The sequence below is a fragment of the Anoplolepis gracilipes genome, unplaced genomic scaffold (genome assembly GCF_047496725.1).
Source record: "Anoplolepis gracilipes unplaced genomic scaffold, ASM4749672v1 Contig32, whole genome shotgun sequence".
Taxonomy (NCBI): Eukaryota; Metazoa; Arthropoda; class Insecta; order Hymenoptera; family Formicidae; genus Anoplolepis; species Anoplolepis gracilipes.
In genome coordinates this window covers 31,956-44,637 of record NW_027328666.1, presented here as the reverse complement: position 1 = coordinate 44,637, position 12,682 = coordinate 31,956, and the positions used below count along the sequence as shown (strand labels likewise).

Here is a 12,682-nt window from a genome sequence, read left to right as displayed (position 1 = left end):
CATGCAAGATTTACTAACAAAATATTCAGTCGCGGTACCATTAAAAGAAGCCACGTCATTAACAATCGCCGATGCCTTTACTAAGAATTTCATATGTATATACGGTGCCCCACAAGCCATTTTAACCGATCAAGGATCTAACTTCTTAACAGCCTTAATGAGAAATCTAGCGAAAAAGTTTAGAATCAAACAATATCATACTACCGCGTATCATCCTCAATCTAACGGATCAATAGAAAGATCTCACCACGTCCTAACAGAATATCTGAAAACACAAATTAATAAAGACTCTAATTGGGATGATCATATCGCTTTAGCCATGTTTTCATATAATACAAGTATACATGAAAGCACTAAATTTTCTCCTTTTGAATTAATTTTTGGAAGAATAGCACGATTACCTTCATCTAACACTATAGTGGAAGAAAATATAGATCCTACATATACCGAATATTTAACAGATTTATTCAATCGATTGCGCGACACACAAGAAGAAGCGCGGCAAAATTTAATTCAATCCAAAAACAGAAGCAAGCATTACTACGATAAACGCATTCACGTACAAGAATTTAAACAGGGAGATCACGTATTCTTATTGAAAGAACCAGCTAAAGGAAAATTCTCTGATCAATATATTGGACCCTTTGAAGTACTTGAAACTTTGCCCAACAATAACATCAAAATTTTATTTAAAAACTCGTCGAAAGTTGTTCACGCAGATAAATTGAAGATAGCTCATATTGAACCAGGATGAAATGCTAAGAAAGACTTTTTGGTTTCAGATGTGTTGGCCCCGCCAACGACCAACAATAGATCCTTTGTACAAAACCTCACCCGCCTTTTCACGGGTACAACAACGATTACACATTACATGGTGCGTTAAAGCCACCGGATATACCCACACCAGACGCGGATACTTAATCTGCGCAAACTGTTACTCCTCCCTGCTGTCCGAATACTATAGATGGTTCCATAAATTCTTTTATTGTCATTATCTTGTAATCACGAAAAGCTACGAACCAATAATATGTAAAATATGTAAAATACCCCTAGTTACGCTAAGAACATTGAGACAATGCTCTTTGTGTAACGATGCATACTTGTCGTACTCGACTCGTCTAGAAGAAGAACAAATTGATACAGAAGATAATACATTAATTCGTATAAGTGGATACTTTGAATAAGCTATTAAATAGCTATCGACTTTTGTTTTGCACTACTCTTTTTCTCTTTATAGAATGAGCTCAAGAAACCATACTACTGGGCTACAATTCAACACAACATTACAACCTAGTTTCGATCCATGTCAAATACTTTCAATTGCGCGGTGCTATAAATCTTTTGCGTATAGACACATTGCGTCAGGATTCGCTTACTGTACTCAGTGTTATCACATTTATCAACCACAATATCAAAATCAATATGAGTGGATAGTATCACACCACTTGATTTCCGGCGAACAATTCCGTGAAATAATTTGCGCGCGGTGTAATGCAGATATCACCATAGTCAAACCTGTATATCAATGCGATCAATGTTTATTAAGGTTCTTAGAATTCTTATTGTATTGCGACGAAAGACAAATCAATACTCTTCCTAACCCTCTCATATTACATGTAAACGGAGCTAGATATTATTAATCAAACTCAAACAACGAAATGCATCATTCATCGCACAGTCAGCCAAATTCCTCAGAACCATCCTCCTCACACCCTTCCGTAGAAGCTCTTCAAAGATTATATATCGTACATTGTTTCAAAACTTATTCCTATCAGAAGATAAATGATGTACATGTTACTTTATGCGTCGCTTGTTATACTAAACTAATACCTGAAGCAGTAAAGCAATATTACCAGGAAACTAAGAGACATCAGTGCGTAGATGGCACAAAATTCTACAGAAATAAATGTTATGCATGCGAAAATCATATGGGAACTATCCAACCCATAGCTCATTGTAATCCCTGTATCAATCGGTATTTCGAATTTACTAACGAAATGGAGCAACTACACCGCACAATTAACTATTATGACGATCCTATAATATTAGCAGTCATCGACGACTGAAAGCAAAACATATAGATATAATCATAAAGTAGTAATATTAATATAGGAAAGAGAAAAAGAAGAAAAACACAATAAACACCTAACATATAAAATACGAAAATACGAAAAGAAAAACATACATATATAAGGAAGAAATAGATATAAAACAATAGAGAATAGAGTTATATATAAGTGCTTCTAGTAAAGAAATATATATATACAAGTATTATCTTTTCAGCAAAAGAATCCATTCCTTGAAGACATTGACGACCTGAGCCTGGTCCAAGTTTAATAATAATAGTAATAATTTTTGAATACATATAAAATAAGTATATATATATATATTTCTACTTAGAAATAGTAATTCATAAAATGTGTAGACCTAAGCCTTATAGATATAAGCCACCTTACATTCTGACGCATTGCCCTGGAATTTTCTCTTATCATTGTTATAACGTCCAGTATATTAAAATAGAAGATAATAGATATTGCGTCACCTGCTTCAGATTAATTCAACAAAATTTTCAAGCATATGGACTTATACAATTCCATGGCATATATAGTGGTATTTTTCAAGAAGAATATTGTCATATTTGCGGAAATGACATAATTACCTATACTTCTGTGAAAGAATGTTCTACTTGCTTTATGCACTATTTAGCAATATGTTGTGTTCTCAGAGAGAGAGAGTTAGATTCAAATAATGTAGAAGAGTTATTATATGATTGCGATAATACAGAAGTAAAAATATTATTAATGCATGAACCAACAAATGAAATGGAAATACCATAAAATAAAGTAAAAATATATTATATTCGTGCAAATATACATATACAAATAATAAGTTGTATCTGCTTACTTACAGAAATGATGTATCATTTAGTATTATTATTATTCACTGCGCAATCCTCCCTCGCCCTTCTCAGCTTTGATTGCGGAGGACGACATTTAAATATTACATCAGTTTCGTTGTTGGATGTGGGAGAATGCAATCTTCCGCATAAAACATCAAACTCTACGGATACTTATATCCAACTCCTTCAATTATCTGAATATAATCATGCGTTTATAATACAGTGTAAGGTCGAAATTTCAAGAACTATATATATCTGCGGCATGCACTCGCACGTTTCAATCATGCATAACGGACGTGCTGACTATATACATGAAACCGGACACTCACAGTGCAAACGAATGTTTCGTGATGGTACTTTTTCGCTAGGAACAAGAGTTTTAATCGATGGCATCAGAATCAACCAAACCGTCTCCTACAGCATTACCATGGCCGGAAGCGTAGGCAACGATGGAAAATGCAAAGGCACCCAATATTCCGACCACTATGGAACATGGGACGACGTTGTCGTGCAAGCTGTCGCCAGAATATCTTTGAAATCAGCCTATGTCCCCGTGAAACTAAATACTGGGAAAATAATGCTAAAATCAGGAACAATTTGTACGCTCAGTGAAGGATTTTGCATCGATTCAGAGGATGGATATACCTATTGGGAACCGATGCCTACCTCTTCGTGTAATTTTCACCAATACGACGTTCTATATGAAGGGCCTGCTATCAAAACTACGGACGATACCAGTGAAGAAAAATCATCTATCGTATACAGCCTGACAACGCAAGATATAACTTTCGCCCTGACAAGAACGCGAGAACAGCCATTGTGCGGGTACACGCTTCTTCGTACAGAGCATCCCAAACTCTTTATACTAGAAACTAAAAAGGGAGACGTCTTCGCCGAACGAGGAACAATTTCAATTGATAATCTTGATATTTTCGCATATATGAACTCAAAGTTTGTATATGTAGAAAAACATATACGACATCAAATGACATCTCTTTACCACAATGTCATTCAACAGAAGTGCGAGCTGGAAAAAGACGTCATAACTAACACCTTATCATTCGCCACTTTACAGCCTGATGAATTCGCCTATCGGTTAATGAAAGGACCAGGATACATGGCTGTCACTGCAGGAGAAGCCATTCATGTAATAAAATGTATTCCCGTTGACGCTATAATTCGGAGAACAAAAGAATGTTATGCCGAGCTTCCTGTAACGGTAAGGAACGCTTCACTATTTCTAACACCAAAATCAAGAATACTCACCAAATTCGGAACCCAGAAGGAATGTAGCTTTGAACTACCAACGCTCTATCGCATAGATGATACATGGATCCAGCTCACCCCTGACCCACAAGTCATACAATTACCCCCACAACGATTACGCCCGATGACCTCTTTGAGTTGGAAATACCTCACCCCAGGTCCATTAGCCATTAGTGGGATATATACGGAAAAAGATATAGAAAAGTTACGAGATCATATTATGTTTCCTGCAGAGAAACCAGCACTTCTAAATTTCATAGCCCGTGGGATGACAGGACAAGCTGTCGTACCAGGAGAAGTCTCTATATACAGTCTGCTAGACGAGAAATCACTCCAGAAAATAGCTTCGAACACTGTCTCGAGAATTTGGGGCGGATTTGTAACCTTCGGATCTGCAACAGCCGGAATTCTAGGAGTATTTCTAATTATACGACTCATTAAATTAACTATTGATACAGCAATCCATGGATACGCCCTTCACACCGTGTACGGATGCAGTCTACACCTACTAGGCGCCGTATGGAGTTCGCTCACACATCTCTTACTTCACCTAGCACGAGGACCCGTAAATCAACGAGGAATAAAACCAGAAGAAGATCAATCTCTCCAGGAGCCAACGAGTCCTCCACCAATAACACCTACAGCACCCAAAAACGAGTCAACTATCGTAAATGCAACAGCGGTAAATACAACCACCCCTATTCCCATTGTTTACACTGACCTTCGAGAACGATTGAATGATATCGAACAAATCCCTTCGATAACATCGGGAATTCGTTCTTAAATAAGGGGGGGGATGTGACGTCCCGCCAAAAATTTCAAACTAAATTTTCAAAATATAAACGTACCGCTGGAGATATGAACACAAGGTATGAGATATACATATATATCTCAACTTGAACTTAATAAAATATTTAATCAAGTGTCACGTCCAGCGCCTCCGCTTGACACCAGTCGCCGTCCGTTGACTCCATACGTCACCTGTTAAGTAGACATAGTAAGCGTTAAGCACCTATAAAATTCTTTTACTTTCCTTTTCTTTTTATATATATACATATATATATATATAGTTATTATCAAAAATAGATTAAGCCGATAAATACCTTTTATTATGTTTCCGGCTAAAACATCCTTTTCCTTTTTTTTTTCTTTTTCTTCCTTTTTTTTCCTGTTTTATCCCCATCACTGGTTCTCCCCTATCACCTACCTAAAAATGAAGGAAAATAATTAATTAATTGTCCAATGAAAATTCTCACCTATTTTCCGGCCACCCGGTATATCACCTTCTGGTCCGCCTCCTCAGCACCTGAAAAAGAGAAGAGAAACGACCCACCAAGTCGGTCGAACATCTTAATTTTATTATAATTACCCATTTAGTTTTGTCACTCTAGTTGCAGTATCTGAAAAATAAAAAGGAAACATAATATTAAGTATGCGTCAATAGAATAACGTAAATTAAGTAATAGCGATAATATAAACCAATGTTCACTCCACCTCGTCGTCATCACTCTTACTAAACACAAACATACACGTACACATCACCATAGACACACGCATCGAGAATTAACCACCACCCGGTATAACAAAAATATAAAGTAAATCTATATAACAAGCTAAAATCACTCAAGAAAAGAGATCGTAACTGCGAATGAGCGGAAATACAACTCCCGATACATGTTCACCTTAATAAATTGACACCCGGTATATAAACTAACATTGTCATATTATCCAAACATTAGTATAAAATAGTGTTTAACAACCGACCGATTCCTTTGGTTAAATTCCATAAGCTTCATATAATAAACTCCGATCGGTACTTTCGGGACACCCTGTATATGAACTTTCATTAATTATTAAAACTGAGCAAGCCAAGTAACTCGTATGTGCAATTGCAACTTCCTATGCACAGTCTAAATCACTTTTCTCAATATATCAAAAGTTGTCGCAACATCGAAAAGCACCCAATTTTTAACGGTTTAAACATCACATAAAAAACCCGCCCAGTGACCTTAATTAAATATTTCCTGGCGCCTTGGCTCATAAGGAACCAAAAAAGGTAGCAACTTATAGGGCTACAGCCCCGCCATAAAAAGTTAAGCGCACATTGTTATAGACCCATTTTGCTTCAGGAACACCTCATATTTTCAACTTTAATAATTTATTTATTTTAATCCGCACCTCCAATATATAATTATGCCTTCACTATTAAATGCAGTTTTATATCCCAAAGCCGAATTAATACCACAATAACGTACATGTCTAACGATTCTGTCACCCAAATATAATAACTTGTCAATTTTACTCATATTCCACCGCAGCGCAGTGATTTCAGTAAATTCAAATTTTAACAATAATAAAAGATTCGATCAAACCCATCATCTGCATAATAATTCCTTACCATGAATCCAATTTGGTTTGCCAATAAAAATCCGGTCAGCTATCATTTATAATTATTTCATATATCAACCATGGAGATAACTTGGTGCATGTACATATACATATATATATATATATATGCGACTCGCTGCAGATATCATAATCCACAGATGTTTTAAAGGCAAATTATAATGACCTGACAAGAACTCCTCGAGGCTCAGACAATATTTAAGTAATCAATTAAAACCAATAATAATTAAAATGAACCACTCATAATACATATATATATATATATATATTATAGTGAAAACAATATAAATATCCCATAAAGAGTTTAAAACGAATAAAGCTCTGGAAGATAACTAAAGTTAAATAGTCACACTCAATATATACAATTACTTAATTAACTCTTACTTATACAAGGTGTCTGAAATAACTTGAACGTGATAATATTCTCAAAACTTCGTTATCATTTTATTGAGGATGAATGATAATTACAATATACATATGCATAATAAACAAAATGACCATACCTATATATACGGTGGTACGATAATACACACATCATACACTACATAAACCAAGTATAAACGCATAATGAACACCCAGAAATAATTACATAGATACACGCTCCTTAACAAACACACCATAAAATTATATAACAATAGTCACTTAATATACCCGGTGATACAAAAATACGCGCGTTATAAACTTATCATCTACACAATGTTTAATCAGTATCTGACTATTATAGACATATTATCCACCCAGTAACACGCAAATACACACACTCTATAAATAATTTATATACATAGTGACCCATTAGTACGCACAAATAAAGCACTCTCAATAAACCTATTATAAACTTATTACAGGCATATTCATATATTAACATACACATAATCAATGTATCATATACATGGTAACGCAATAGTTTCGGATCTTATAACTAATTCATACATATTCCAAGCGTATCACTTAAATTACACACTCAACCTCTCACAATATAAACTTGTCTTAAATTTATGCATTTATACACACTTACACACTCCTCATCCATCCATTGTAAATATATCACGGCATATTACATGTGCATTTATACCATTATTACATATATATAAATATATAAACCTTTACTACTAGTTATAATGATATACATACATACATATAGTTATATAATAGCGAGTTTAACGTCTGTAGACTAATTTAGATCTTGTAATCCACGAATAACATTATGCGACATCATAGATAGTTGTTGATTGATAAGTTAATTAGCGTAATGCTCTCATATCTCTACAATTATTTAAGTACAACGCTATAATACAATGCGGCGATGGGTAATTGATCAGATAAGTTATCGTAGCGCTAGTAATAATTGCGATATATCTAGAAATAACGATATAGATATTACATTATAATGCTAGTCCCGAAGGTTCTAGAACATTCAGGAACCGCCGGATCACGTGAAAATTTCGGACAAACACCGTGATAGCTTGCTATTGCCCGGCGCGTGATACCCGTGACAAACAAGCATGACCAGGATCGGACCACGTTGCGCGCGCTATAATTCAGAAGGTGGGAGCCCTCAGCGACCACGGGTATATAAACGGGAGCACCGTGTGCTCAAAAATCAGAGTATTCAGTTCTCGCCTAGACAGTTCAGATCATTAGACAGTTCAGATCATATTTAGTATTCGGCTTTCGCCCGACAGTAAAATCTGTTGTACGGTTCGTTCCGACCATTCAGTTTTCGCATAATCAGTATTCGATCAGCAGTCAATACTCGATTCATACAGTACCCAGTAAATTCATTGTACGTACAGACAGTCATTTATACGATTTAATAATCGGTTATCCTTATAACATTCAATCATACATACGCTCTCGCAAGTTTTCGCGCAGTGTAATTAATATTATATCTTCGAATCAGTGGTTTCTAGTTCATTACGGTATTATTCACACAAAATCATTAATTCAGAGAGACTTCGAGACTAGCATATCGCGAATACTATTAATTAGCCTTCAGTTCTTACGTTTACTGTCGTATAAATCTATTCTTGATTATTTGTATCTACTGTTACTATTATATTTCCTTTCTCTTTATCGATTTCCACGGCGCTCACAATACATATCGAATTCTATCTATCACTTTTAAAGATATTTTATCTAAATTTTCGTTTGCAGTGAATTACTTCTATCAACAATATAAGCGTATTATCTTTTCCTCTCCATGCAATTGTTAATGCCGCCTATCTATAATATCGTTTACGCGTCCGAAACCAGTCTGTGCGTGAAATCATAGTCGAAGGAAAGTTCTATTAACTAATGTTGTAATACTAATATTGTAGATCCACATTCTTGTGTACACCCGCGTTACAGTGTGCTTCCCAGTGGTTCCTGTAACACATAACAATTTAGTGAAGTGAGTACGTTGTCGTAATTATTAAGATATATTCGTGTAATCATTAATCATATTGTTTACGTGTAATTACTCGAAATATACATACTTGTGTCAGTTCGCGGCCCCTGTCCATTCCGGGCGTCGGTCATCTTTTCGGTGTCAATTCTTCTCGCCGTTAACCTCTCGCGTCTATACCTGTAAATATAAAGACAAGCTTTCTATTCTAATTTTAATATTGAAATTATCGGGCAAATTAGTGCTACTTATCTGACGAGGTCATCCTTCCTTCAAGCCTACTTCGGGCTCTCTCTTTCATCCTGCGGCGACGCGCGCCTCCTCCAGGGCGTTCTTGTATTCCCTATAGCTTCTTCCTATATATTTTTTTTTTTCTTTTTCTTTCTTTCTTTTTTTTTCTTTTCTTTTCCCTTATCCGCTCACCAGTGGCAAGGTCCGCGACGTCCGCCTTGACATACCCAGAGCCTCAGATATCTGTAACTTATAATCGAAGAGATTAATATTTTATTCGGACGTCTTCATAGGGAATGTCATTAGACAGAGAGCGATAACCATTCTTACCTACACCGTAGGGCGCCTCCTCCAGGGCGACCTACATCCTTCCTACGTAGTGTGCCTCTTTCAGGGCGATTCTACGTCCCTTCTAGCAGTGCGCCTCATTCAGGGCGGCTCTGCCTTCATCCTTCGTAGTGCGCCTCCTTCAGAGCCGGACTACCCCTCTCTAGGTCGCACGCCTCTCTCAGGGCGAACGACTCTCTTCTCCGAGGAGCGCCTCTTTCAGGGCATTCCGCCTCCTAGCGTGCAGCGCGCCTCTGTCAGGGCGATCTGCCTCCTCTCAGTCCACGAACCGCGCCTCTGTCAGGGCGTCTCTCACAATTCCTCCGATCGCTCTTCTTGATCTAAAATATAGAATAAATATTAAATTAAAGTAAACTCATTAAGGCTCACCCTGTCCCCGCAACCCGTCAGATAAGGTCAAGTCAACTCGTTTACCAATTTACTTTAACGCGTATGTTTTTTTTTTTTCCTTTTCATCACTCGCGTTACTATTACTAACCCCAGTCTATACCCCTCCGCGTATTCAACTATGGCGTCGATTATGATTTCGCTTACCTTCTTAGCTGCGTCATGGGTCGGTCACGTCGAGCAGGGCGTGCTCACCAATTGAAGCGCCTCATCCGGTCACTATACCAAGGCGGCTCCTACCTGACGGTCCGAACAGCTGCGTCGCCACCAGGTAGTCAGAGCCCAGCATCCGTCGGGTATTTCACTTACCCTCCACCGGGAACCCATACATCGGAGTCATCAACCCCTGACCAGCTACACGACGCCGTCACACCACCGGCATCCAGTAGCGGGGTCGTCGCTTCCTCACATAGGCCCTTACCGCCTATCGAATACCGTCCGTGGCCCGTGCCCCTGCCGTTGATAGACTTCGGGATTACGCAACCGAGGATCATTTCCTCCCAGGCTTTCTTCGGGCGAGTATGCATCCTGTCGTCCGCTGAAGCACCTATCAATTCGCCTCCTGATAACCGTCCGTGATTTAATTGTCTAATCGTCTTGAAAAATATAATATAACTGTACATATATGTTTATTATAAAATAATGATAAATACATAAAAATCAGTATACGTAAACAATCTGCATTCATTGTCTACTCACTTCACATCCTCCCTATTATCTATTACGTCCCGACCTCTAGTTTCCGGTGCACCGCTACGCTGATCGTGACAGGTTTACCGCTCGGCCACCGCGATCCGCGTACACCAACCATCGTAACCGCACCTCGCTCGCGAACGCAGAGGACGTAACAACTGGTGACAGCGGCGGGACGTAACAACTGGTGACAGCGGTGGGATATTACCGCTAAAAATCAGTGCAAAAATAAAAGTTACTATTCTTCGTTATTGAAAACGAGTACATTTTCCCAAGAAAATCTTTCTTTCTTAAAATCATCATCGCGAATTATTTCTTTTACTAGTCTCGAAGGAAATTAAAAGTAAAGTTACAATTAAAGTCTTTTCAAACCTCAATAAATAAATAAATCGGTCGTTGTCCATCAATCCTTATACCTTAATACTACTTCAAAATTCTTCGTAAAATATATGTATCCATGTTATATGTATCCAAACTAATTTAACCACTAACCTCTTAGGTGATAATTACCTGTTCATAATCGTGATAACTGGTGATTGTACGCGATTCCGCTTTCGCATACCCGCAACAAAAAGAAATTATATACGCACAATCGTTCGCAACCGCGAGTCCTGCTATACCATCGATAATAAATACTTACCTTTAAATATGGCTCAATCCGATGATCTCTCGGGGAACATAGAACGCGAAAACCATGAGGAAGCTTTTAGAGATCTACGCGAAAAAGAAAGAGAATTAAAAATCCGAACTGAAATGTTGGAAAACATGATGCGCGCGTTCGCTAAAAATCTACCCGGTTTGCAGGCCTCGAGCCCAGCGGACGTAACAAATAACGCGCCTCCATCGTTTAACATGTCGAACGCCTCGTATAACGATATCAAGCCCACGACCTCAGCCGCCGGAATCGACGGTTCTCATTATCCTATGGGATATCCGAAATCATATCTGCGCGACGCTCTCGAACTGGTGCCGAAATACGACGGGCATAACATCCCCGTGCTACAATTCGCTAGGGCATGCAAAAGGGCAAAAGAATCGGTACCGTTGGTAGACGAAGCATTATTTGTCCGTATGCTACGAAATAAATTAACGCACCACGCATATTTAGCCGTAGAGGATGAAATCCACCCGACCGTGGAAAAATTTCTCGACTGCCTCAGGCGAACTTTCGGTCCCGCTAGAAGCTCGAACTATTATCGCGGACAATTAAGCATGGCATACAAAAAGCCGAACGAGCACATACTTGACTACATCGGGCGTGTTAAGGATCTGAAAACGGCCATAATTGAAGGAGATCAAGTCCAACTCGGTAGACCGTTATCCGAAAATGAGATTGCCGGAATAGAAGGGTTCGCGTTAGAAGCGTTTTACGAAGGACTTCCACGCGAATATAGAATAGAACTTCGCGCTGAAGGATATAGTAGCCTCCCCGACGCCTGCTCTAAAGTGGTCACAATTAATAAACGCCTAGAAAGAGAGGAGATAAGATACAAGAGCACTCGAAACGCGAACGGTAACAATAATCACAATAGTAACGCTGCACCGGCCCCCGTGACGCAAATTCTCCAACGCAATCAGACTGCGGTAGCGAATACGCCGCCCGGTCCCGGGAATGCACACGAACGAAAAATTTGCGGGTACTGCCAAAAGATCGGACACCTCATACACGAGTGCCGTAAACGACAGTATCGCGAAAAGTACAATAACAATAATAATAATAATTTCAATAATAATAATAATTATTCCAATAACTCTCATAATACGCACGCTAATAGTAATATGAATAATCCACCTCCGCGAAATTCGGGAAACCGAACAGAGGTCTCGGTCAACGGAGCGTCCCGAGGCCCTTTCCAAATCCGCTCCACCCTCTGCATGGAAGGGAAACCAGATCCCTTCACGTCCTCCGAGGAGACGACGGAAACGTACCGGCCGTCGAGCTCGCATCACCGTCTTTCCGAGGACCAACAGCCTTCATGCTCGATACAGGAGCACAGCCTAATATAATAAAGAAAGGTTGCATTAAATCCGATATTCAAATCAGCAACAAGGAGACTATCCAATTA

General features: G+C 38.5%; 1 protein-coding gene across 1 annotated transcript; it reads left to right on the top strand.

The window, feature by feature from the left end:
* The first annotated feature begins 3,391 nt into the window (after positions 1-3,391).
* LOC140675500 (uncharacterized) lies at positions 3,392-4,949 on the top strand. Its single transcript, XM_072910069.1, has one exon. The coding sequence runs from the start codon at positions 3,477-3,479 to the stop codon at positions 4,947-4,949; it is 1,473 nt and encodes a 490-aa protein (XP_072766170.1). The 5' UTR covers positions 3,392-3,476.
* Positions 4,950-12,682: the final 7,733 nt, after the last annotated feature.

What these genes read in the sequence shown, in the direction of transcription:
- LOC140675500 (XM_072910069.1), top strand. Translation starts at nt 3,477, where the DNA reads ATGCTAAAATCAGGAACAATTTGTACGCTCAGTGAAGGATTTTGCATC.